Raw genomic sequence first — 24,822 nt, 5'->3', positions numbered from 1 at the left:
TTTCGAGCGTTACAAGAAAGATTAGATACCGGTTCACTTTACTTTAAAATTTCCAATATTAAACAAGGAAAATAACAGAGTTTTGAAACAGCTATCCACATTCTTGATGTGAAGCCGAAATAAAAATCTATGTGCTTGGTATTACATCTGAAATATGCAGTAATTTGGAAAATTCTGCCCAATTTTGACGTTGTGTGGAGTCATAGCAGAAGTCACTGCACCGTATTTCAATTGATCTAAAACCGCTTGATCAAAGAAGAAAATTAAACTCAATACTTTTTGATTTTGATGTCTTAAATTTTAATATTGATTATTCGGTTTTGTTTTCTATGTTTCTATTAATGCGCCTTCTTGAAACTTGCACCTGAAAAACCAGAGCCGGATTTAAAGGTCCAAAGGCCTCGGAGCAATACAAAAGCGGAGGTCCCCTCGCCCCAAATTATTTTCAAAATAAAGTAAACCATTTTTTCACTCGAGTTTTGCAATACATAATTTCTTGTGAAACCAAGAAGATTCCTTTCATATTGAACAAACACATTTAAATATAAACGGAAAAAAGAATTATCTGAAATTAAATTCTTGGGTTAACGAACGGAACCTTTCGAGGTTTTTTTGCCGAAAAATCTTTGATGATTTTGTTGAAATCCAGTTCTCGGAGTAAATCGCTTTCAATGCTCAGGAGAGAGAGCTTCGATAGACGGTTTGTGCCTATTTTTATAATTTTGATTTTCGAGAATTTGGTAGTAAAATATTTCCGGCGATCGATCTGTTCCATAGTCCTTTTCGTTTTTGTATGAGTCAATCAAAGACACAAATTGAACCAACTCATTACCAAAACTAGGGTCTAAATCATCCGGATGCACTTTCACCAACGACTCATCATCAGTATGGGATATTATTTGGGTGCTTCCCTTTGTTTCCACGAATGATTCTAGTGCACGCACTGCCGATTCAAGAATCATTTTCGGGTCTTGCACCATCTTGTTTGTAGCGGTAAATCACTCCAAGATCTAGTTCCACAATATTGTAAACAAAGCGGTTTCGAGACTTCATTCCTCACGATGTTTTTTTGCTCTTTATTGAAAGATATGCTGGTTACAGCTTCTTCGATTTCCCAATAGCCGTTGCCTAAGGCTTTCGTAGCTTCAGCTCGACAAGACCAACCAGTGTCGCTGAGCTTTTTCTAAACTAAAAATTCGCCGCTTTTCTTCTCTGATAGTTTCTCAATCAAAATTCGGTGCCGCTCTGTACTGACTGTGAAAAACGTGAAATCAAAGAATTGAACAGCCGACGGACAAGAGTTAGCAGCTTCCATTCCCACTAAATTTAGAGAATGACCACAACAAGGTACGAACGCCGATTAATGATTTTTCAGCATTGTCATTTGGTTTTGATATTTCACTGATTGAATGATTGAAGTGAACAAATATAGATCACTGATTTCTGTTATTTAAGATAAATATAATTGAATAATCACGTATGTACAAAGTACTGTAGGCTGTAGGTAAAGGTAAAAGACCAAACAAAAATACGTATGAAAGGGAAAGATGTTTACTAGTTGGAGTTTGAAACAAACATTTTTCGAAGCCTCTATTGTGGAGCCCCCCGTTTGTGGAGTCTCCGGAGCTTCCGCCCGGTTGCTCTCACCTCAATGCGGCCCTGTGTATAACTGTGATTTTTTAAATGTTCCTTCCCAAGTCTCTGTGCGAATTAAGAAAATGTCGGTTGTGATTTTAGGTAATTCTACATAAAGATCGTTTTGACGCAATAGCTCAGCACTGTATGTTTTCTGGAATGAAAACAAAGAAATCCACTACAACCCGGCTGACAAGGTTAAAGAACTGATTTATCATATTCTTTGTCCAATACAGCTTCAATATGAAAACCTTTGATACATCTAACAAAAATATTTTCTTCTTGACAATGTCTATTTGTACAAATTAAGTCAAGATATTGACGGTCTTTTGAAAAGTCTCCTAATCTAATTTTTAGCAAAAATATCGGTTCCCTTATTCAAACTTCTGAGTGTGTCTACATTTTTACTCGTACTCCTGTCGACTTTAAATTTGTCTTCTTAAACTTTTCAATTCTATCCAGAGATCTAGATGGTTTCATCATAGAACTCAAAGTGTCACGTATTTAAATAGTTCCAAAAGTCATCTTACTTTTAACTACACGAAATATCCTAAGTTCAAACTTCACCATTATATGAATTTAATTTTCTTCTTTTCAAAAAAAAAAATATTTACCTCTCTTTCTTGTCTTATGACGCTATTAAGAGTTACCGAAAATGCATTTTAAGCATCATACACACTTTCAGTCAACCTCAAAAGAAAACAGTCGAAAGACAATAAGAAAACTGTCTCCTCTACTATTAACGGTTTCACTTGTGTCTTAAACTGCTTTTGACAAAACAATTGCCAAAGTCATTCCGTTGTGTCCTTGTTGCGCAGTGCCTCATCATATAGCCATACTCATCCTTTTAAGCATCACACTAACTTTAAACACCACAAAACGACACATATAATATCTGCGCGAACACAATGAAAATGTGATATAAGACTATTAAGCGACAATGACACCATCTTTTTGCAGTAGCAGGATATACCCATTGAACGTATGCAATACATACCTAAATACCAAGGTATGTATCTCAACTACCTATGGAGTTTCCAAAAAGTTTCTCAGGTGATTTCCTATGCAGTACCTCTGCCCTGAGTCCCAACACACGCCCACCATCATACCAAGTCGATAGACCCCCATCTTCGGGAGAACACCTCTTCTTGATGCAGGCATCAGGAAAAGGATATAAAAAGGACGTTGATGGCACTCAACAATGGCGCATTACGCTTGCACCTCTTAACATTTCTATACCTCAGCCAGCCTCCAAGCCCCTCAAAACAAAAACTCAAGAATTCAAGAAGACGAAATAAGAGAAAAAAAATCAACAACAAAAAATTGAAATTGAGTTGGAAGCATTGGCGACGAAACAAGAAACACACGGCCATAAATATTTATGCTCTGAATCTTCAAGCTGATGGGCTAAAGTCTTAGCAACGCTCTCGTCTGTTGGATGGAATGGGATCGCATAAGAATGAGGTGGAAGAACTTTTAAAACGACCTCTGGGTGCAGATGAAGATGGCGTTGCGACAGACGCGCGATGCTTCAGGATTCAAAGATTGAAGCGAATCAGGATAGAAAAGGAGTTACGTGCCATATCCTGACTCTTAATATCATCACACCTTGAACTGTTGGTGTTTGTTTTGCAAAACTGGGCTGGATTTGTATAGATTTCCATTAGAAAGTGATAAGTGGCGCCCAATGGTGGACTCGAATAATGATTTTCTATAATTGTAAAGCTCACAAGACTATAATGACACTATAAAGTTGTAAAAACATGGCTCATGAGTAATTAATTTGTTAGATTATCAGTGTAGGCCTCATGTTGGGCGCCATTTGAGATTAGTTTAAACTCTTTTCTATTTGTGAAAACGTCTTACATTCATTTGAGTTCGCTCATGTAAAACTCAAGGTGTATCTGCGCTTAGTCCTTCAAAGTTATTTCGAAAGAAAGGCCAACCAACAACAACGACGACGAACGATGGAGTCTCTTCTTTTTAAACATTTTTTGACAAAAAAAAAAGAATATGATCCTGGCCATTTATTATTAGTTTTCATCCTCGAAACGAATATATATAAACAGGATGATGGTGTATCTCTGTATCCGTTTGTCGCAGCATCTCAGGCGCGCAATGATAGCACAATGACAATGACGGTGTCATAAGAAAGGTAAAGATGTGAAAGTTTGTTTTATAAAAACCTTCATAAGTACCGCTACTGGTAGTAAGTGTGAACCTGGCTATGTATCATGATGATGCAATGCGATATGGAAGTATACTATACTCGTACATACGTTCTACACTACGAATTCATGGGAGATTCGGGTCGTTCCTTGTGTGGAAGGTGTCATTATGATATTCTCATCCCTAGAATTATCCCTCTGAATGAATAAAGGTTTACTTAAGTATACATTGCATTATTTGGCGTTTTACTTCTCATCGTATGTTCACCTTCATTTATTAAGGATATGTTTTTTTTACTCTTTTTTCATTCTTTTTGTTGGATAAGGACACTGTTTTTTGTGATTTGTATAAGAATATGGGTAGAAAAGGATTTTTGTGGCATTAAAAATGGATACAAAAGTTACTGTGTGCTGTCATTGTCAGTATAGAAACATTGGGCTTTTGATTGGATAAGAAGTTGGTTAATGTTGTTGTTAGAGCTTGGTTAATTGAATAAATTGTTGGGGAGACAATAATAAGTTACGTACAATGTACATGTGTACATTGCCACTGGCTTTTGCAAAAAATTGACAAATCCTCCAAGAGTAATTCTTCCCATTAAAAGTGCTTTCTTAAATTAGTCGTTCGAATCCGACATAAAAACTGTAGGTCCCCTTTGTTCCTGAAATGGCTAGCATACGGGCCTTATTCTCAACAGAATGTTGCCCCACCTAATAAAAAAGGTCATCGCTTAATTCTTTCATTTTATGGTCGGTTAAATCAAACTATTAAGGCGAATGTTGTGACAAAAATTGCACATTGTTGAACATAAAAGTACCAACAAGCTTAAGTAGATTCTGTACTGAAAAAAAAATATATGTATCTCTGTATAGGGCAGTGTTAGTGATGATCGTAAATTAAGCAGCAGTTGCAAGAATTGAAGCCGGAAGACCTACCTCAAACGCCGGATTTTTGGTAAATGGGTCTTGTATTGAAAATAATGTATGTGAAGATTCTGTAGGATAGAATTTTGTTCAACAATATTTTGGGTGCACAAAATTCTGCATGTCAAAAACTTTACAAATTTTTCATTTTTCGACTCAAATATCATTTCAAAAACTTGAGATTATGGCTTCAAACTTATTTAATCTTATAAGAAATAACATTCGATAAAATTTTGAGAAAAGTCGAATTGACAGTTTTTTTTTACAAATAAGAACCTTAACAAAAAAATTAATAAAAGTTGGTAAAAATTGATTTTCGACTCAAATATCTTTTCAAAGTTTTGAGAGATTTCCATTAAACTACTCTTAACTTTTAAAAAATATTGTTGTCAACATTCAATAAAATTTTGAAAAAAAATCGAATTGACAGTTTTTTTTACAAAAAATTAAAACCTAAAAAAAATACAATACTAAAACTTGGTAAAAATTTAATTTCTACTCAAATAGCTTTTCAAAAATTGAAAACAGTCTTCAAACTTTTTTTATTTCACAGAAAATATTGTTTTATATATTCAGTGTTTTTTTGTTTAAAATCCTAAATAGTCGTTTTTTTTATAAAAAAAAATAAAATCTACAAAAAATAGTACGCAAATTTGGTAAAAATTGAAGTTCGGTTCTTGATATTTCTCAAATTAATTTCATTCATCCAATTTGTAAAAATTTAAGATATGCTACAAAAATTGGTAAACATTTATTTTCGACTAAAAGTCTATTTAACAAAACTAGATTTTCAAACTAAACAATTTCTTTATATGAAAAATATTGATGTTAATTTCAGAAATTTGTAAGAATAATTCAACTGACAACTTTTTTAACCTAACACGAAAAACTACAAAACTTTTAAGCAAGACAAATCGACAGACGGGATGAGAAGTTACAAGCGTGGGTCGCATCCCACCTTTTTTTGTATTAAATGTCCGTCGTTTTTTGTTTTGCTAAAAAGTTGCTAGTTTGCAAGCTTTGTCTTGTGTTCCAGTAGAAAGAAAACTTTAATACATTTTTATATAAGATAAAGAATTAAGCTATTTGTTCACATAAGCTGAAGTTTAAGCTGGATAAATAGGTTATAGGCCGGTAGGTGAAACTTGCTTTCTTATATTTGAAATAATTATGACTATAGAAGAAGAAATTTTACAAGTTAGCTTATCTGAATTGTTTGCTCCAAAAACCCAGATTTTGCGTTAAGCTTGAATTTAGCTTTTTTAATCATAAAGTTCTTAAAATGTGTTGTTTTCCTTTGAAAAATGAATTTACTTTTTTTATTACTGTGTGTTTGTGTTGAAGAACCCGTGGCATGATGGTTTGTGCGTTGGACTCTCATGTCAGACAATGGAGAGGGGGGAGGGATTGTCGGTGTCGTAGAGAAGATAATTTTTTTTTATTTTCCTACGAACTCCCTTGAATTCAAAACTATCGGTTTGGCATAATGGATGTAACTCCCATTATATTTTTAATTATTTAGTTTTATATATAAAAACAAAATTTATATTTTACTTCCTTAAACTTTGTTTGTCAAAAGTACTACTTTTAACAGAGGACTGGACCAAGACCATAATAAGAATCGGAAATTCAGCCCTCTTCCCATAACGCAGCACAAATTCATCAACTTTTGACCAATGGACGATCCAAGGGGGGGCATATAAACCAAAACGCTTATGCAGTTAAGTTACATAATTACAAATTTCATCTAATGATTTGTTAGTAATTTATCGCCATTTTCCAAAAAGCTGTCAGAAACTACTAAAATTTTTGTTTCACTCAATTTAGAATTTGGAAAAACTTTAATGATGCTTTAAATTATTTTCATAAAATGTTTTTCAAAGAAAAGGAGCAAATATTCAGGTTCCTAAAAAGAAACCTTGAATAAGAGATCGTCAAATTAATAATGATTTTCCTTTAAATCCTGATTCTCGCCTTCAATTACGTTTCAAAAGTTTGTAATTCGTTGAAAATTTCAGTAGGAAAGTCAAAAAAAAGATTTGTTTTAATTTTTTTAATATCAAAATTTGAAACTTTCTAAATTTGAAACTTTCTAAATTTTTTTCTTACTTTGGTTTCTTTGTACAAGAAAAACAATCTTCTATATTGATCCAATAGAGTACCCTTCATAAAACCGTTATTTTTTTTAAGTTTTCTTAAGAATGTCATTATATTTTTTTTTATTTAAAAAAAAATATTGATATTAACAAAACTTGATATCTCAGAAAGGGTCACCATATAAAATGTAAATTTATAAGCACAAAATTTAAAAATTGTATGTGTAAAAATCAATTAAGAAAAAACCGCTCTATTTATTTTCCAAAACAAAAAAATAAGTTAATGTAGTTTTTTGAGAAATACAATGGCATTTAAATTGTTGAAAAAAAAAACTTTTTTTGCAGATACTTTTCTGGATGACACAAGCAAGTTCCAGCGACACAGTCGTGCATTTTATTTAATATCCCAAAAACAGCAAAAGCGAAATTTTGGTTAAACTAAACTAAACGTTTCATATCCATTGATATAAAGGCTTCGAATCTCTTGAAATTTTAAGAGAAAAGAGATTCTGAAACGTTTATTGTGAGTGCCACACAAAAGTTTCTTCCCAATTTATTTGTTCGTCTCAATTCGTTTTTATTTAGTTTTAAGATAAATTATGTACTTAAATGCACCTACATAATATATCCTTTCTCTACAATTGTTAAGTTTTGTTGACTCATTCAAGATCAAAATATTTTCATCTGCCAGTAAGCAGACTGATAGCGATTGTAATAATAGACTCCCGAAAATTGAATTCTTAAAACTACGTCAAAAATTCAAGACAATTCTTCAATCAGATCCTTCTCAAAAAACATATTTCAACCCCGACTTCCTCTTTTTTCCAATTACAATGCAAAGCAAAGAATCAAAAAAAGAAAAACCGGAAAAATATCTTAAATTTTTGTAGCGTTCCTCGCAATATTAGAAATGGAAACAAGAAAAGTTGTATTATTTTGAAAAAAAGCTACGTTTCAAAACAATTTCTTACATTTCTTCGTGAAATGCACCAAAAACCCTCTAAACTATTGTGTTGTAGCTCTTGAATATGGCATATTTAAAAAGCTGAGTGTGTGTCCAATTTAAAAAAATTGACCATACCTTTATATTTTTTATAAACAAAGTTGTCACTTCAGCCCTTGAAATGTGTAAATGTAAGGTTAAGATGCACATTATGTTATTTTAATTTTGTCAGCGTCATTTCGTCGAACATTTTTAAGTAGTGAGTAAAAACTCATCTATATGTTAAGTGTGTGACCCTCCTCTGATTAAAAGTCTGGATCCGCCCTTGATGCCATAGATCTTGGGTTCGATCCCTGCCTATCTAAAGTTTCTTTTACGGGAACTGCCACTAGCGAGGAATTGACAAATCCTTCAAGAGTAATTTTTGTCATGAAAAGTGCTTTCTCAAATTAGTTGTACGGATTTGGTTTAAAACTGTAGGTCCCCTCCATCCCTGAAAATTGTACTCGCACCACACACCAGGCCCTAGTTCTCAACGTTAAAAAAATAAAATTAAGTTTAAAAAATATTGTTAAAAATATAAAAGAAGTAGCACAGTTGGTCAGCTAGTCCTTAAGTAGATACATGTGTTTGTATATTATTTCAATCTAAAGTAAAAAAATAATAAATGAAAACAAGGAAAACTACAAAACAGATTGTTTTTTATGTTTTGTACTACTCATTTCTTTAACAACATCATAGAAACTATTACACAATACATAAACAAATATATTCCTCTTGAATAATATAATAAAACTTAATGACCATACAGCGGTATCCTTTAATATAGAGAGAATCTAAGAAACCAAGAAATCATCACAAAACTAATGCACACTAAATGCAATTGCTTTCTACAGACTTTTCTATTTGGATGTACATATATCCTTGGACTTTTTAATAGAATGCAGACAACAAGGATGTTCGAAAACATGTTTATATCTTGAAGTATGTACATAAGAATCAGATCGAGAAATCAAATGGTCCAAGGAAAGAAGAAAAACTTTAGAACCGAAGCGAATTTAAAATAGAAGTTTTGTCGGTGTTTGTGTTCATCTTTTCTATGCTTATTATTCAAGAATGTTGGTAGCTTTAGTTCTTCTTGTATTTCTTTTATTTTATGTTAGTGTATTTTTTGATATAAGAAGGATATGACACACATTTGCCTCGATCAATAAATGGATGTCCAGAGATTTCAAAAAAAAAACATGATTTTAAGCAATCAATCTAAGACATCGCACATTTTAAAAGCAGAAAAGACCTCTAGAATGAAAGTCTTACCCACTCACTTTCTCGCCACTTCAAAAATTATTTTAGACTTTTAGAGGCTATGTAATTTTTTAAATTAGTAGTCCAAATCTACAATCGCCTGCTTCAATTTATTTATTTATTTATTCTAAACAATTTACAATATTAATTTATAAATTATTTGCTAAGGAGGACTTTGGGCGACAATGCCATTTGAAGTCGTTTTTTAACTTCAAAATTAATTTAAGTTAAGGTTGATTTATTATGATTAAATGCAAATAATGATTTAAATAGATATGCAGACAACACAATTTAGTATAATTTGGTAAATAAGTTTTTATAAAAAAAAATGTAAATATTCAAAAATATATGATCAAGGGTTGTTGCTAATTTAATAATAATAATAAAGATTGAGGGTTGGCAGGATCTAGTAGTTCCGCAAGTTGTTGTTCTCTGCTTGAAGAACCGTTGACGTCAGTAATTATTGTGGATGCAGGACATGCAATTAGACAATGCCATACTGACAATTCGACGTTACAAAAATTGCATTTCTCTGGAGATTCTCTGGTGTAAAAATGCCTACTGGTGAAAAGTGTTTTTCCCAGCCTCAAACGAAGCAATTTAATGCAGTTTTCAGTTGTATGGTTTTTACTGTAGTGGTGGTGTTTTATCCCCTCTCCTCTGGACCCTAGTGGTGAATGAAATCCTAACTAGTCTGGATGCGGAGGGTTTCAGAGTGATAGCCTATGCGGACGACGTTGCTATAGCAGTTTCAGAAAAGCATCTTAATATCCTAAAAGAACTCTTACAAAATGCCTTGGACAGACTAATACTTTGGGCTGATCGGTGTTTACTGGGAGTTAACCCACACAAAACCGATCTGGTCTTATTTTCGAGGAGATACAAAATTCCATTTGTCAACCCTCCTTACATTAAGGGAATCCAATTAAAATTCTCAGACGAGGCCAAATACCTAGGTCTTGTCTTAGACAAAAAACTAAATTGGAAACGCAACGTACTGGAAAGAGTCAAAAAAGCTACTGTAGCTCTCTTTTCTTGCAAAAAAGCTATTGGTAATAAATGGGGTTTACAACCCAGAATCACGCATTGGCTATACACATCGGTAATCAGACCGATATTAACGTACGGTGTGGCAGTATGGTGGACTGCTTTAGAGAAAGGTATAAACAGGGATAAGTTAAATAAAGTCCAACGTTCAGCCTGCCTATGTAAAAGCGGGTCACTTCGCAAGACCTCGTCTACGGCACTGGACACCTTGCTCTACCTTACACCTCTTGACATATTTAGTAAACAAATAGCTGCAAGCTCTGCTATTCGCCTCAATGCTTCTTGGCAGTGGCCTAATAGCAACATTGGCCACTCCGTAATTCTAAGGTACTTAGAATCAATTCCAAAGCACACAGACTACACCATCCCCCAACTACAATTCGACAGGAATTTCCAGATTTCTATACCTACCAGATCTTTTTGGGAGGATAGGACATTCTTGGAGGATGAGTCAATCCACTTTTACACAGATGGCTCAAAAACCAAAGAAGGGGTTGGTGGTGGTGAGTACTCTGAACGACTGAAATTAAGTCTCTCATTCCACCTTCCCAATCATTGTAGCATGTTCCAGGCGGAACTTTTGGCGATTATCAACATCTGATATCCGTATTTTCTCTGACAGCCAGGCCGCTATCAAATCTCTGGACTCTGTCTCTACAAACTCTATAACAGTCCATAACTGTCGATCATCTCTAATGGAGATGGCGCAACAGTTTAATATTCACCTTTGCTGGGTGCGGGCCATAGAGACATTCCAGATAACTGTAAGGCAGATGAACTCGCCAGGAATGGTACAGTACAGCCCAACCTACCACGTTTGGCAAGTACTGACACTGTCTAATAGGAAAGCACGCCACGAGACTAGGCGTATTCTCAAATGACTTTTGCAGAAGCTGTATGGACGAGGAAGAGGAAGAAACGGTTCTTCATCTTCTCTGCACATGCCCTGCTCTAGCTCGAAAACGCAAGAATTACCTAGGAGAGTTCTTCTCTAAACGATCTAAATCATATCGGTATAATCAGCCTCTCAGGTTTCGTAAGGGACTCAAGATGGTTCCATTGAGCTTAGGAGGAAGCCTCAAGATTCATGTGGTATCACAATGGGGCATTAAACTGGCCCAAATGTGCCCGTTTCCGTCTTGGGCAGCCATTATAACCTAACCTAACCTAACTGTAGTGAGTGCGCTTGTGGTGATTTTCGTACATTCGCAAGAAAGTTTGACTTCTTTCCCACAAAGTGTCTTCCTCTTTCTCTAAGTGTGCTGCTTATATTTTTTAGTACTTATGGTATTTCAATTGTACCCAAGCCAAGCAAGAGTATAAGAGACTTCTCACGTTTTCTAAGGACTGGCATTTATTGAAACCACTTTTAAGACCCTTTAGTATGCTGAGGGTGTAGGTGTAAATTATTTTTTTTCCAGGTAGATCCTTGGTAAAAGATAAGCATTTCAGAATTACAGTAAGTTCTGAAATGTAACTTCTAGATTAATCGGGGAAAAGTCCTTGGCAGATTATTTTTGAATTTTAATTTGCATAAGAGGAGTTTTGATCCTTAAACGAACCATCTGTATAGAAAATACGATCGCCCTTTTTATCAGCGATCATCTGACTATGAAGTCCTTTAAATTGTTGATCCGTTGTATTGTTTTTTTATGACTTGCTAAGGAAGTATCGATTACGAGCAAATTTCGTTTCCAAGGTAAAAGAGGAATCTGAACCCGAGAAAACCCTGGTTCTGATAAAAAGGAAGTTCTCTTATTTATATCAGAGATAGTACCCTTGTGCGGCTTTCCTATGATAAGCGATTTCTTCGTAGCCTTGTGTAAAGGGTGCAAGGGTTTTCCCAGAGCCTTGCATGCGCAAGTGAAATTGATCTTTTCTTAGCACAGAGTTCAAATGGTAGATAACCAGCTTCTCTTCGAAGTGCTAATATAGGTATTGGTTTTAGCTCACCTAAAAGTTTCTACATTTTTCTTTGTAGTCCACACGAAAGTGGTCAAACCATGTTGAAGAGAACCATCTACTTAGATCTTAGCTAGTCGAATGGCGGTTTCTTTATGGGGACCTTTTCGTTTGGAGCAGATCATTTTGAGGGCATTGTTGCGTAGTTTAAGTTGATTCGTTGCTTTTTTTTAAAACTGCATTTCAAATTTCCAAAAAAAGTATGTCAAGTATCCTGAGTTTTCTTTTAAGCGGAATTGAAGTGAACAGGAGCACTTTCTTTTTCTGCAAATGTGAATAGCTTCGATCTTATTTAATGTAACAGAAAACCTTAATCTTGTAACGAATTCGTAGCTTTAAGGTTATGACGTTAAGTATTTTGGAACATATTGAGCAAATACATAAATTAGGTTAAAACTGGTATTTTTGAGTTTATGGCTAAAAATTAACTCTAAAACGAATTATTTAAAAAACTTACTTATTACTCAAAGGTAATAAGAAATTAAGAAAACTAAGTATGATACCAAAATAATTTAAACTGTATCTAGAAGATGACAATTTGTACATTGGAAAATGACCATACAATTTATTTCTAAGAGTTCAATTTTAAGTTTGCCTTACAAACCCCTTTTGCTTTTCAGCTATTTTTAAAAACCTGCTAAAGAAGAACAATTTAAAGTCGAAATCCGACTTCAGGAGAATTTAATTCTTTAATAAAGTATTAATTTATGTGTTGAAAGCCTTCATTTGGATTTCAACTCAGATGGCATTTTTTAAAATATTTCCTGTGTTAAATCGCTTTCAATTGATAAATCAGTTTGTGCTTCAAAATTTTATTTTGTTTATTGAGTAGAAATTTTATAAAAAATAATTTTTTGAATGTTTTCCAAAAGTTTGTATTATTTTGATAGAAACTTTAAACCTTTCTAGTTAGTTAATAAATTAATGAAATGAAAGAGTTATGCTATGAAATTAATTTATGGTGAATGGGGCGTATGTGTAATATTTGTTTCGGATTAAAGTGTACATAGTAAGAACATTTTTACAGTATCTGTAGAGGTTAAAATGGTTATATAGAATTGACATTCATCTTTAGAAATGACATTGCGTAAATAAATTGGTAAATGTGTTTCATAAGCTTAATTTTCTATCACCAAACACAAACACAAAAATGTTTAATCAAGGCGGAAGGAAAGATTTATTTATATATATATTTTAAGGGAGGCATATGCAATTCAATTTTGCTAAGAGAGTTAAATCCCTTATCCATCAATTTAAATTTAACGGCCATTCACTGACCCGACAATTGGGTGATAACATTTAAATAAATATCTTTACAAACAATTTACCATGCGCTACTTAGAAATCAATCCAAGTCTAAAGGAGAGTTTATAAATAAAATACATTCCTCGTCATTTATATAGTGATTCCTTATTTTATTTTTAATTTCACTCAAATCACAATTTTCCAACTCGCATAACCATTAACTAAGATTTAGTCAATAAAAATTAACAACAAAATACATTTAAAAAGAAACAAACCCTTCTACGCTGTTAATTCTCAAAACCTGGAAGCTGTAACAAAAATATATAAACATGAAGACAACAAAATACAAAAAAAGTCCAAAAACCACTCAACATAATGACCAAAGAACTCATAGTGAGACATCTTGTATGCTACATACACACACACACATATATTTGATGCAGTAAAGTTTGTTGAGGAAGAACTTACATAAAAACGAGAGGTGGATATTTGGAGGGCTGGAGAAAAAAGTGCTTTCTGCTAGCTTTGGGTATATGGCACTATATAGGAATTGAAGGTATTACTTTTCAGAAAAATCATCAACATCATTCTGCTGCAAGTGTTTTGCTCCGGTATATGTATGTGCACAAGAAAACTAATTTAATCCTGAATAACTGTTATATCCCATCCGCAACTCTTCTCCCTTCAGCTCGAGTCCCAGGTTTAGTTGGAGCTCCAGCAAAGCTCCACATCCTTTACAGCAAGCAATTGCAATTTCTTTCCTTTGGAAGAGAGTCATCGCATTATATCCTCCTCCTAGCGTGTCATTTCACACCACTCACAGTGCGCTACACATCGTCACAATTACAACATCCAATTGCAACAACTTAGGAAAGAAAGTATAGAACAAAAAAACTCCTTTTTCAAAGTGCAGAAGCAGATCCTGAATCCTGATGGCAAAAAGGATGTGCACAACATCATCAGAGAACCGGCACAACACTAACAAAAAGAAAAAAGAAAATGGAGAAGACGAAGAGTTCATTTCGTCTAACTGGCTCTCTGGCAGTGTTGATGGGATCCTGATGGATATAAAACTATGCATCAGAGTAGTGTGCTGCAGAAGTTCAGTACACACACACACACTCTCACTCACGACCGACGAGCACATAAAAAGAAACTCTTGCAAGAGGCAGAATTTATACATCACGATACATGTCTTATAGCCGAAAGATTGGAATTGGTAGGTGGACGCAAGCGGTATGGCCATCGCATTCATTCGATGCAAGTTGCCAGTTTCAGGTTGCTATTGCCACATCCAAGCCATATATAGTACGCTTGCAACTCACAAGCTTCAGCAAACTGTGAAAATGGAAAAGTTTTTATTTTACTTTCTTATTTGTTCCTTTTTCTTCTTCTCATTTTGTAATTTTTTCTCCAAAGTGTGACAGGAAAGGATCATGAGCAGATAGTGTGACGAAATAAGAAATCCTAAACAAACGTCCTATCTATAGCTAGAGCAACTACCCTATACGCTGGCATTTCTGGAATCGATCCAATCCACTTGTGCGAAGCGACTTAACGAAAAGGATTTTTTGCAATGTCTGGCTCAGGCTCTCAATACATACATAAATATAGAGATGGCAGAAATAGACGAGAAAAGACATTTGAATTTGATTCGCAGAAGTTATCCTTGGCAATTTACGTTTTTGTTTGGCTGATGTCAGACTAAGAAGTGGAATTGAATGGAAAGTCAGTGGCGGTCCTTTTGCATTCAATTTTGAACGAAGGCCCATCAAGCACAGACAATTTCATTGATATTCACATTTTACTATTTTTTGATAGTCGAAATGGAGCCTTTACAAAGTTTTATAGTTTGTCTTGTATGAATATATTTTTTAAGATTGTTTATCCGTATATAAGTCGTGAAAACTCTTTAAAATAGTTCTTTCGCTCCTTTCCAATGGCACTCCTTTTTTAAGCTGGATTGAATAAACAAATTTGCTTGCAGCACAGTTTGCTCTTAATTCCATGCTGCCAATGAATGACATGACTCCTCCTGTACTTGAAAGCGTAAACTATTCCATGGGGGGCGAATCTTTTTTGGCACTCGTAAAGTTGCTAGAATTCTAGAAGATCTTGACATTCACAAATCCTCTGGCCCATGTAATATCCCCGCTATTGTTCTGAACAGGTATTCTTCAACGCTGGCGAAACCACTGAGTAAGCTTTTCCGTCTGTCCTATTCTACTAGTCTGTTTCCGAATGGATGGAAACAGCATTTGTCCAGCCTGTCCCTTAAAATGGCGAATCCGCCTCCCCCTCTTATTATCGTCCAATTGTACTTACGTCCCTTATTTCCAAGGTCATGGAAACTCAGCTTAAGAAATATCTTGAAGAACGGAAGCTTCTTAATGACCGGTAGTATGGCTTTTGTTGCAATAGGTCCACTGGTGATCTCATGGTTTATCTAACCGAACATCGTTTTGGAGAAAGTAAGATTATTGCACTTGATATTTCAAAGCCATTGGATAAAGTTACTCGCTTATCGAAAATGCGTGCTTTTGGTATTGATGAATCTCTTCTTTGTTTTGTTTAAAAATACATTTTGGACCGTTCAATTCAAGTAGTATTGGACGGGTTCAAATCTGACATCCACAATATAAACGCTGGTGTGCCCCAGGGCTCCGTTTTGTCTCCAACTCTCCTCTTTATATTCAAAATTGATCTTTATCTGAAACTTCTAACCCACTGTAACAGTCCCCTCCTCTTTTCATATTCGTTTTTAGATTCTCATCCTTGTTCTTCGGATGTGGACTACTAACGGCAGCGTATGATAAGCTCATCAAATTCGAAAACTCAATGATGTCTACTGTCACCAAAGCGTAACCCTCCCTCAATGCCACTATCCGTGGGTGGTACTCGCATCGAAGAGATTTAACAACAATCAATCCTAGAAATGTGCATCACAAACCACTTGTTGTGGAGTGATCACATATTTGACATTGCCAAAAATGCTGCTAAGTGTTTTCTCCGACAATGCAAGTAGTTTTTTACCCCTTCTGATCTGGCTATAATTTACAAAGCTTTTGTTCGTCCAAAACTTGAGTATAACTCTCATATTTGGGCTGGTGCTCCAATAACGTACTGGAGTCTTCTCGATAGAATTGAAAAAAGTGTTTTAAAAATGATTGAAGATCATTCTCTTACCGAGATATTTACTTCTCCTGAACACCGCCACAATCTCTCATGCCTGTCATTATTTTATCGTTATTTTTTTAAACAATGCGAATTTAAATAGCCAGGTACATTCCTCCCCTTGATAAATTCAACCGTAATACCTGTACTGCCAGGAATGCCCATCAGTTTAGCCTAGAGCCCAATTTTGGACATACTGTTAAGTACAGAGATTGTTTCTTTTGCCGCACTACACGAATGTTGAATTCTTTACCAGGCTCAATATTTCGCACTCATTACAATGTGTAGACATTCAAAACCAATGTGCATCGGTTTCTCCTTTCTAATTGGCAACCAAACGTTGAAGAGTACGTCATAAAAAGGTCGCAAGTTTTACCATTTACACTCGACGCTGTAACTTGCAGTGACCATTTGTTTTTAGTGACGTATTAAACAAAGATATTTCCAGAGCTGTCAAAATTAGCTCTTCCCTATTGGAAAACCCTGTAAAAGGAATATTCTACATCAGCAGAAGTAATGTGTTCAAATATGTGCTTTCCTTAATTTGTATTAAGCTCTGCAGCAACTTTTACAACAGGGCAATTCCACTACTGAACCGAAACCTTCCTTCTAGCTTTAAAATTTCAATCGATTAAAGAGAAAACTGTCTCTCGAAAAGCATCAATTGATACCAATAGAGAAGAAATCTGAAATCATTTTGAAGGATCTGCAAAGCTTATTTGTAAAGGAAAAATCCAACATCTTGTCAACTTCAACACTATTTTCTCTAATTTATTTTTAAAAATATTTAAAAAAAAAAACTTGAAAACAGTGAAAAATATAACAACAAAAATATTTGCAGTTTTCCTTCTGTCAGACAAAGGATATTTATGACAGTCTGACAGAATTACAAAAAAGGACACAACATAATCAAGTGTAATTCTGAATTTTCATATTTTCTTTTCTTTTTTACGTCATAACAAAAAACTGAAACAAATACATGAAAATGCAAAGAATCACATACAGAAAAAAATTAAGACATTAAAATGCATTATCCTTGCAGGACATTTAGGCATTCATATTTCAGAAATGACTTCACATATGAATTTTGTGTTTGAGTTTTAATTTTTTGTTTTTGAAATCCTTGCACTTAATTGTGTGCAAATAATTATTCTTTATTTTTCTGTAATTCTTATTCTTTGTTTTTTTTTTGTATTATTATACAAAATGTACAGAAAATATCCTTAATGACCACCATCACATGTATCATCACACACTCGACTCGGGGTGCTGTAATATTCTTTCCTGGAAATGGCAATGGCGATGGCGTTGGTTGTTGGTCATAAGCGTGATTTGTTATGAACTGCATGTGCTGCAAGTGTTCAGGATCTAATGAGTTATTTTTGGGTGGTGTACTCCCGTATACAAAAAATAAGATATAGGTATATCTCTTCCTTCGAGCAAGTACCTATGTGTGTATATATTTGGGTGTCATCTGCCTGCAGGATGTGTTTTTTAATTTATGATTATTGCAATTTTGGTGTTTTGTCTTTTTTTTAACTGATATGTTTTGTTTAAAGGCAAAAGAGGGCTCTGTTTTGTTACAATTATTCTTAATTGTTTTTTTTTTATATATACATATGTATATTCTATACATTGTTATTCTTCTTATGAAATTCCTTGAAAGATAAGCTATTTTGGATCCGCGGGGCACTATATAGTGCATTTAATAATTCTAGGGTTTGAAGTCGTATGTAGATACCTACATAGCTTTTTTATTTTGTTCATCTTTTCGTTTTTTTTTTTCATTTTGATGATTGCTATTCTTCCAACAAAAGTAATTCCTAACTTTTTGTAAAAAAATTGAAAAAGAAAAGTTGTTGAATTTCTTACCTCTGAAATTTATATCAAAGTTAGTAATTTGTTATTAGTGGGAAGTGACCTAGATTTTAAATAAATAAACAGGAACTACGCAAATTTTTGTTAAGCCTTATGTATGAAAAAAAAGTATCCATCTATGAAAATGTATGCAAAATTATGTTAAAAACACAAAGTTTTACGAATTGAAAACTAAACCATAAAGACTTTAAAATTGCAATTAATTAAATCTCTATAATTATGAAAGTAATTAGTAAGTTCATTTATTATTATCATGTTAATTAATTAATAGACATAAGACCTTTTAAACCTAGGAATAATTATCTTGATGAAAATTGGTCAATACACTGAGAACATTGTTATTAGCAGTGAAAAAAAGTTCCAGAATCCCACTTGAGCATACAAAATTAATAAAGTTTTCTGTCGAAGATTTCATTTCTTAGGCTGTAATTTTTAATCGATTAATGCCATACAAGCATATTTCATGTGTGTTTTAGTTCAAACATTTCTCTTTTATATAAAAATCATTTGTATTTCATACCATCAACATATTACAAAACATGGCCATTTAAAAAAATAGTTTTTGCATGTTTCCATATTTCCACTTTTTCGCATCCACCAATTTCATCCTCTGAGGAGATTTCAATGTGAGAACAGACTCAAGAGCAATAGTGGACTGCAACTTAATTCCTACATCGTCGATTATCGAATGAAGATACTCAAAAGATTCTAACTGTGACAGTAACCGCACCAAATTTATTTAATTTCTTGGTGATATTGGTGCATTTATTCTTAATGGTAGAGGGTTTAGTGACAAAAATGTTGAATATAATTTTGAAGGTAGTAGAGGTTCTTTAGTGATTGACTACTGTTGCCCTTCTCTAATTTGGATTTTAGTATAGATTGTGTAACCCTCTCAGATCACATGCCATTCCTTTGTTCCCTAAAATCTTCAGTAACAGCAGAAAATACCAACCAAAGAGGTCTCTAGAATAAAATGGTATGACCAAACTCGAGTCACTTGTATCCACTATCTTAATACCAACAGATTCAATTGAAGAACGCTGTAAAGCAATCGAAATTTGTATTTACGAAGCAAACGGAGTTCCCTATGCATAAGTCTTCAATCTGCTTCTTCAGCCAGAGAATAGGTGGAAGATTAAGCGAATACGAGGACAGTCGATTAAAACCAAAACTTCAGTAAAAGTAATTGAATTTAAAATGCATTTTGAAAGCTTACTCTCGCAATCAAATTATTCAGCTATACTCTCATACGCTCTTCCTCAGCAACATGTTCCAAAGTTAGATGCAACTTCAACTCTGCCAAAAGAAGAAACTCTACGCTTTTTTCATCGATCTTAAGGCTGCTTTTAATAGCAGGAATGCTCTTATTTATAAGCTATCGACTCTGGGAATATTTTAGTAGATACTAGCTACTAAAAAGTCTCTTTATAAGGATACTACTGCAGCTGTTTGCGATGGTTCGTGTTTGTCAGACTTTTTCCCCACTAAGAAAGGTGTTCGTCAAGGATGTGTGCTAAGCTCTTTTCTTTTCGTTCTGTTTTTAAATGATCTTCATGCGGAAATTCCTATCAGTATTGTTTTAGATGTTAGTACCCGTAGCATTATGATTAGTGCGGACTGTCATGCAAGGGATCTTGAGTTCCATCCTTGCCTGTGCCACCTTAATTTAAAAAAATTAATTTTCGCGGGTACTGCCTCTTGCGAGGAATTGACAAATCCTTCAAGAGCAATTCTTGTCATGAAAAAGTGCTTTCTAAAATTAGCCGTTTTTGATTCGGCATATAAACTGTAGGTCCCTTCCATCTCTGGCAACATTGTTCACACACAGGAATGGTTGAGATTTGTAAGCCACTAGGCCCTGGTTCTAAATGGGCTGTTGCGCCACCTAATTTATTATTATTTATTATACAGCGACACGTTGGTCCCTCGAGAGAGGACTTTACCACTCAATCGCTTTCTTAGCCCTTTCTTGACGACAGCATGTACTTTGTTTTGCCCTCATTAATTGTTAAACCAATATTTGCCGCCTCTGTCTCAATACTCACAAAAGCCCCATTGACATCACGCTGCGTTCTTCCGATTATGTCAATGTCATCAGCATATGCTAGTAATTGGACAGACTTTTGAAAGATAGTGCTTCTATTGTTGACGTGTGAGATTTGCTCTAATCCTTCAAGTACGATGTTAAAAAAATCGCATGACAGTGCATCACCTTGTCTAAAACCTTTTTTGACATCGAAAAGTTCTGCTCTCATCCTTTTATTGTTAAATGAGCTAAAATAATTTTTAAAAAATACGCATACGCCTCAGTAAACCATACTAAACAATTTCTTTATACGAAGTGACTATATGATTACCATTAGAAGTTTAAGCATAAACTTAAAAAATATTGGTACGATTTCTTGATTTCAATCAACATTGACTGAGTATCTACGAGGGAAATTGTTTTTTGTACTCACAAAAAAAAAAACATGAATATACTTATTTTTGACTAGAAGATTGTATGAACAATAACATATAAGTTAAAACAAAATAAACCTAAAAAAATGTGTTCTGATAGCGAAATAATATAACTACATTTATTATGAAAAACTTTTAGATACAAAATACTGTTTAGGCACAATATGTGAAATTCGATATTTTTGACATTTGACACTTTTTAAAATAGATGCTACTTATAATTGCTATACGCTTGGTCGTAGACAAAAAGTTGATGCAATTATTTTGTAGTAAATCCTATAATCTTTAAAGTCTAGTTGACCAACTTTTTTGTAGCATTTCAAGTTAAAAACTTAATTGTTCGATAAAAAAACTTAACTTATTTATCATTTGGGGGATTTCTTGTTACTTGTTAACAATTACGTTCTAGAGCCTGTTTCAATTTTCATTTCGTCAGGAAATGTTCAATAAGAGCATCGCATATTTGCAAACATGCCAACGATTTTTGTTTCTTTAAAATCATTTTGTTTGGATTTTGTTCAACTCTTCGAAAAAATCGAGTTAAAAAACCTGTGTGTAGTTGCAATTTTTCGATTTAAAATAAATTTTGTCAGAACTCATTTTCGAAATTTTATCATCTAGTACAAAAAATGTGAAAGAGTTTTCTCAAATATTTTCACCCACTACTCATCCCTTAAAGAACTTTAATTATAATTAACACATTTATATTTGAGGCACACATCTAATGTAGGTAATTGGTAAAATAGTGACAAAATTCTAAAATTCAAAAACTAAAAGTTAGAGATAACTTTTTAAGGATTCAGCTCATGTGTGAATTTACCTATCTACATATACAGACTACACTACACATATCCCTCATCTCAAAAATTAAACAAACTAAAAATTCATGTTCCATCATCACGTAGATGAAAAACATAAAACCGACATCGCACGACAAAAAGGAACATAAGAAACTTTTCTGACCACCAATTATGTATGCTAATTAATCAGAGATGTCTTCTCTCTGCCTGTGCATAACTCGGCTAAAACTATCTGATGATGGTGAATCCCAAATGGTCGCACCTTCTCAACAAAAGATAGATACAATATTTTCATGATGTTGTTGCTATTTCTTTTTTTCATTTTCGACACAGAACTGAGAAAATCTCTCAAAATCAATTTTAGTTTTCCTGCAGGTTTTTGAATTTTGAATTCAATTGCTTCAGCTCCAACCCACACAAGAGGCAGTGCCAGCTAGAGTCAAGTTATAGTGATGTAGTGTTAGGTCTTCTCAGTTTCTGTCCAAGTTCGCAGTTGAAAAATCACGTTTTGAATGCAAAATCATGTTAAATGCCCAAAAAAAAAACAGCACGTGGACTGGACGAATACATGTGGTCAAAGGAGATATGTTCCTCTTTAGATATGTAGGTAGGTAGGTAGCTAAGTCTTGAAGGCTGTTCTCTTCTATCCTTCTGTCTTATGATGGGGTGTCCGGTTTTCGGTCTTCTCTCTGGTGTGTTCGACTTAATTAATTTAATTATAAGGATTGAACATACATTCAAGTACGAGTATACACTGGCATGTCATACGGGTCTGATGTGGTATGGCAATGCCAAGTTTGAACCTTCTACACTTTAATTTTCCATCTCGTGCAGTCTTATGTGAGTCAGAGTTTTTGTAGTTCTTAAGTGAATCTTTTACTAAAATGGAAATGAATAATCTTTTTTTGTATTTATTCTCCTCCCATCTGCATCCAGGTACTCATTGAAATTACACATCAACATTCATACGGAACGTGATAAAAAATTTGTCTGTCCAGTAGAGAACTGTCAGTATATTGGAAGGAATAGCTCTGCCTTGAGTATACATTCCAGCAGCCATGAGGTTAAGACGGAATTTAAATGTCAAGAGATGAGCTGTAACTATCAAGGGAAAAGCGCATATCATTTGAAAAGGTAAGTTTTGTTCTATTACAAAGTACACATTATTTTAGTAACTGTTCAGCTTTGGAAAAATTTTGATAAAGCACGTCTGTTAAGCCTTTGATATACTTTATTTATGTTAAGGTAAATATTATAAATATCAAATTGGTATTTCTATAAAGCTTCGGTAAAATTTCGGTAGCAAATTTAAAAAAGGTATTTTTCCGTATTTTCAATTTCTTTTCTTACGTCTTCTTATTCTTTTTTAAAGTACTTCGCTTGTTTTGAAATGAATCCTATCTCTTAGGTATGGGCTTTGATAGGTTGCATTCACAACGCCCACAAATACATTCATACCGTAAGAACTTATTCCAAAAAATATTAAATACCCGTAAACTAACTTATCGAAGAAAATGGTTTGTGCATTCGATTACTTCGTTTAAGTCGATGTTAAAAAAATCGCATGACAGCGCATCAACTTGTCTAAAACTTTTTTTGACAACGAAAGGTTCTTTAAAGCTGTTTCCAACCTTAATGGAGCAACGTAAATTCTTCATGGTCATCCTGCACAAACGGGTGAGTTTAGCAGGGATGCCAAAATTATACATAGCTCTATACAACTCGATGAAAAGATGGTGTTGATTTGGTCTTCTTGGGGTTTTTCCAGGATCTGCCGTAATGTGAATATTTGATCGACTGTGGACTATCCTGGTCTAAAACTACTCTGATAAGAACCTATTAGGTTGTTGACGATGGGCTTTAGACGTTCACATATTACGGCAGACAAAATTTTGTAAGCGATGTTAAGTAGACTGATTCCTCTATAGTTGGAGCAGTTTAGAGGGTCTCCTTTTTTCAGGATCGGGCAAACAATACTGAGGTTCCATTCATCGGGCATGCTTTCTTCCGATCATATCTTACAGATAAGTTGGTGCATGCTCTGCATTCAAGCCATCTGCTCCAGCGGCTTTATTAGACTTCAGCTTAGATATGGCAATCTTTACTTCGTCTAAGTCGGAAGGACGACTTCTAAAATGAATGGATCATCCTGCCTGACATCGGAATTTGATTCGTCGTCGCCGTTATACAGTCTGCAGAAGTGGTCCTTCATATGGATATCCTCAGCATTGACTGCGATTCCACTTTCCATTTTCGGTTCTAGGTTTATGGACTTGTAAATTCCGTTTCACCTGTTTATAAGACTTTCGAACTTCATTCCTGCTTTTGAACCTCTTAATATCTTCGACCGCATGCTCCTTATGCTCTCTCTTTTCCCTTCAGAGAATTCGGTGTTCCTCTCCCCTCTTCTGCTCATAGAGCTCATGAGCAGCTCTCTTCCTTTTATGCAGCGCCGCTTTGCGTGCCTGTTGTTTGTCTGCATTTGCCTGCCGACATTCCTCATCAAACCAGGGGTTCCTTGTTGGTGCGTGCTTGAAACCCAGCACGTCAGAGGCGAATTCTCTGATTGCATCTTGGCAATATTGCAACTGGTTTTCGATAGATTGTGTTAGCGGAAAAGAACTTAGAGAAAGGTTACTTGTAACTCGTTCGGAGAAGGATCTCTTGTAGCCGTTCGACGTTATACCTTCTCTCAGCATCTCCTTCTTTTGCCTTGGGTAGCTACCTTGGCTACAACGAGATAGTGGTCCGAGTTGATGTAAGCTCCTCGGAAAGTTTGGACATCCATGATAATGAAAGCATGTCTAGTGTCGAACGCAATATGGTCAATCTTGGTGACGGTAGATTGATCTGGAGAACACCAAGTTCCTTGTTGGATGTTGAGGTGTGGAAATCGCGTACTAGCTAGCATGACGTTTCGCCCCTCAGCAAAATCTATGAGCCTAAATCCGCTGTCGAAAATGTTGTCGTGTAGGCTGTTTAAATAATACTGAAATTGGTTTAACTTTTAACCTTATTACTTTATTATCTTCTTACTAACTAGCTTTCTTCCTTGAAAGCTATGCAGGAGCACAGTCAAGTGGCTCCAGTTATCTCAGAGATAAGCTCAAGCACCGGAAAAACTATCTTAATATTAGCAATTTTAACTGCCACAGCTTTTGTCTTAATAATAAAAGTTCAAA

General features: G+C 34.4%; 1 protein-coding gene across 1 annotated transcript in view; it reads left to right on the top strand.

The window, feature by feature from the left end:
• The window catches only part of LOC129942453 (zinc finger protein 546), a 130,152-nt gene that overhangs the window by 93,948 nt on the left and 11,382 nt on the right, over positions 1 to 24,822 (top strand). Inside the window, exon 6 of the mRNA XM_056051381.1 lies at positions 22,577 to 22,774. Within this exon, the coding sequence (XP_055907356.1) occupies positions 22,577 to 22,774 (198 nt within the window). The remainder of the gene's footprint in view (positions 1 to 22,576; positions 22,775 to 24,822) is intronic.

The sequence above is a fragment of the Eupeodes corollae genome, chromosome 1 (genome assembly GCF_945859685.1).
Source record: "Eupeodes corollae chromosome 1, idEupCoro1.1, whole genome shotgun sequence".
NCBI lineage: Eukaryota > Metazoa > Arthropoda > Insecta > Diptera > Syrphidae > Eupeodes > Eupeodes corollae.
The sequence above is the reverse complement of the archived record's forward strand: the minus strand, read 5'-3'. Positions and strand labels throughout refer to the sequence as shown.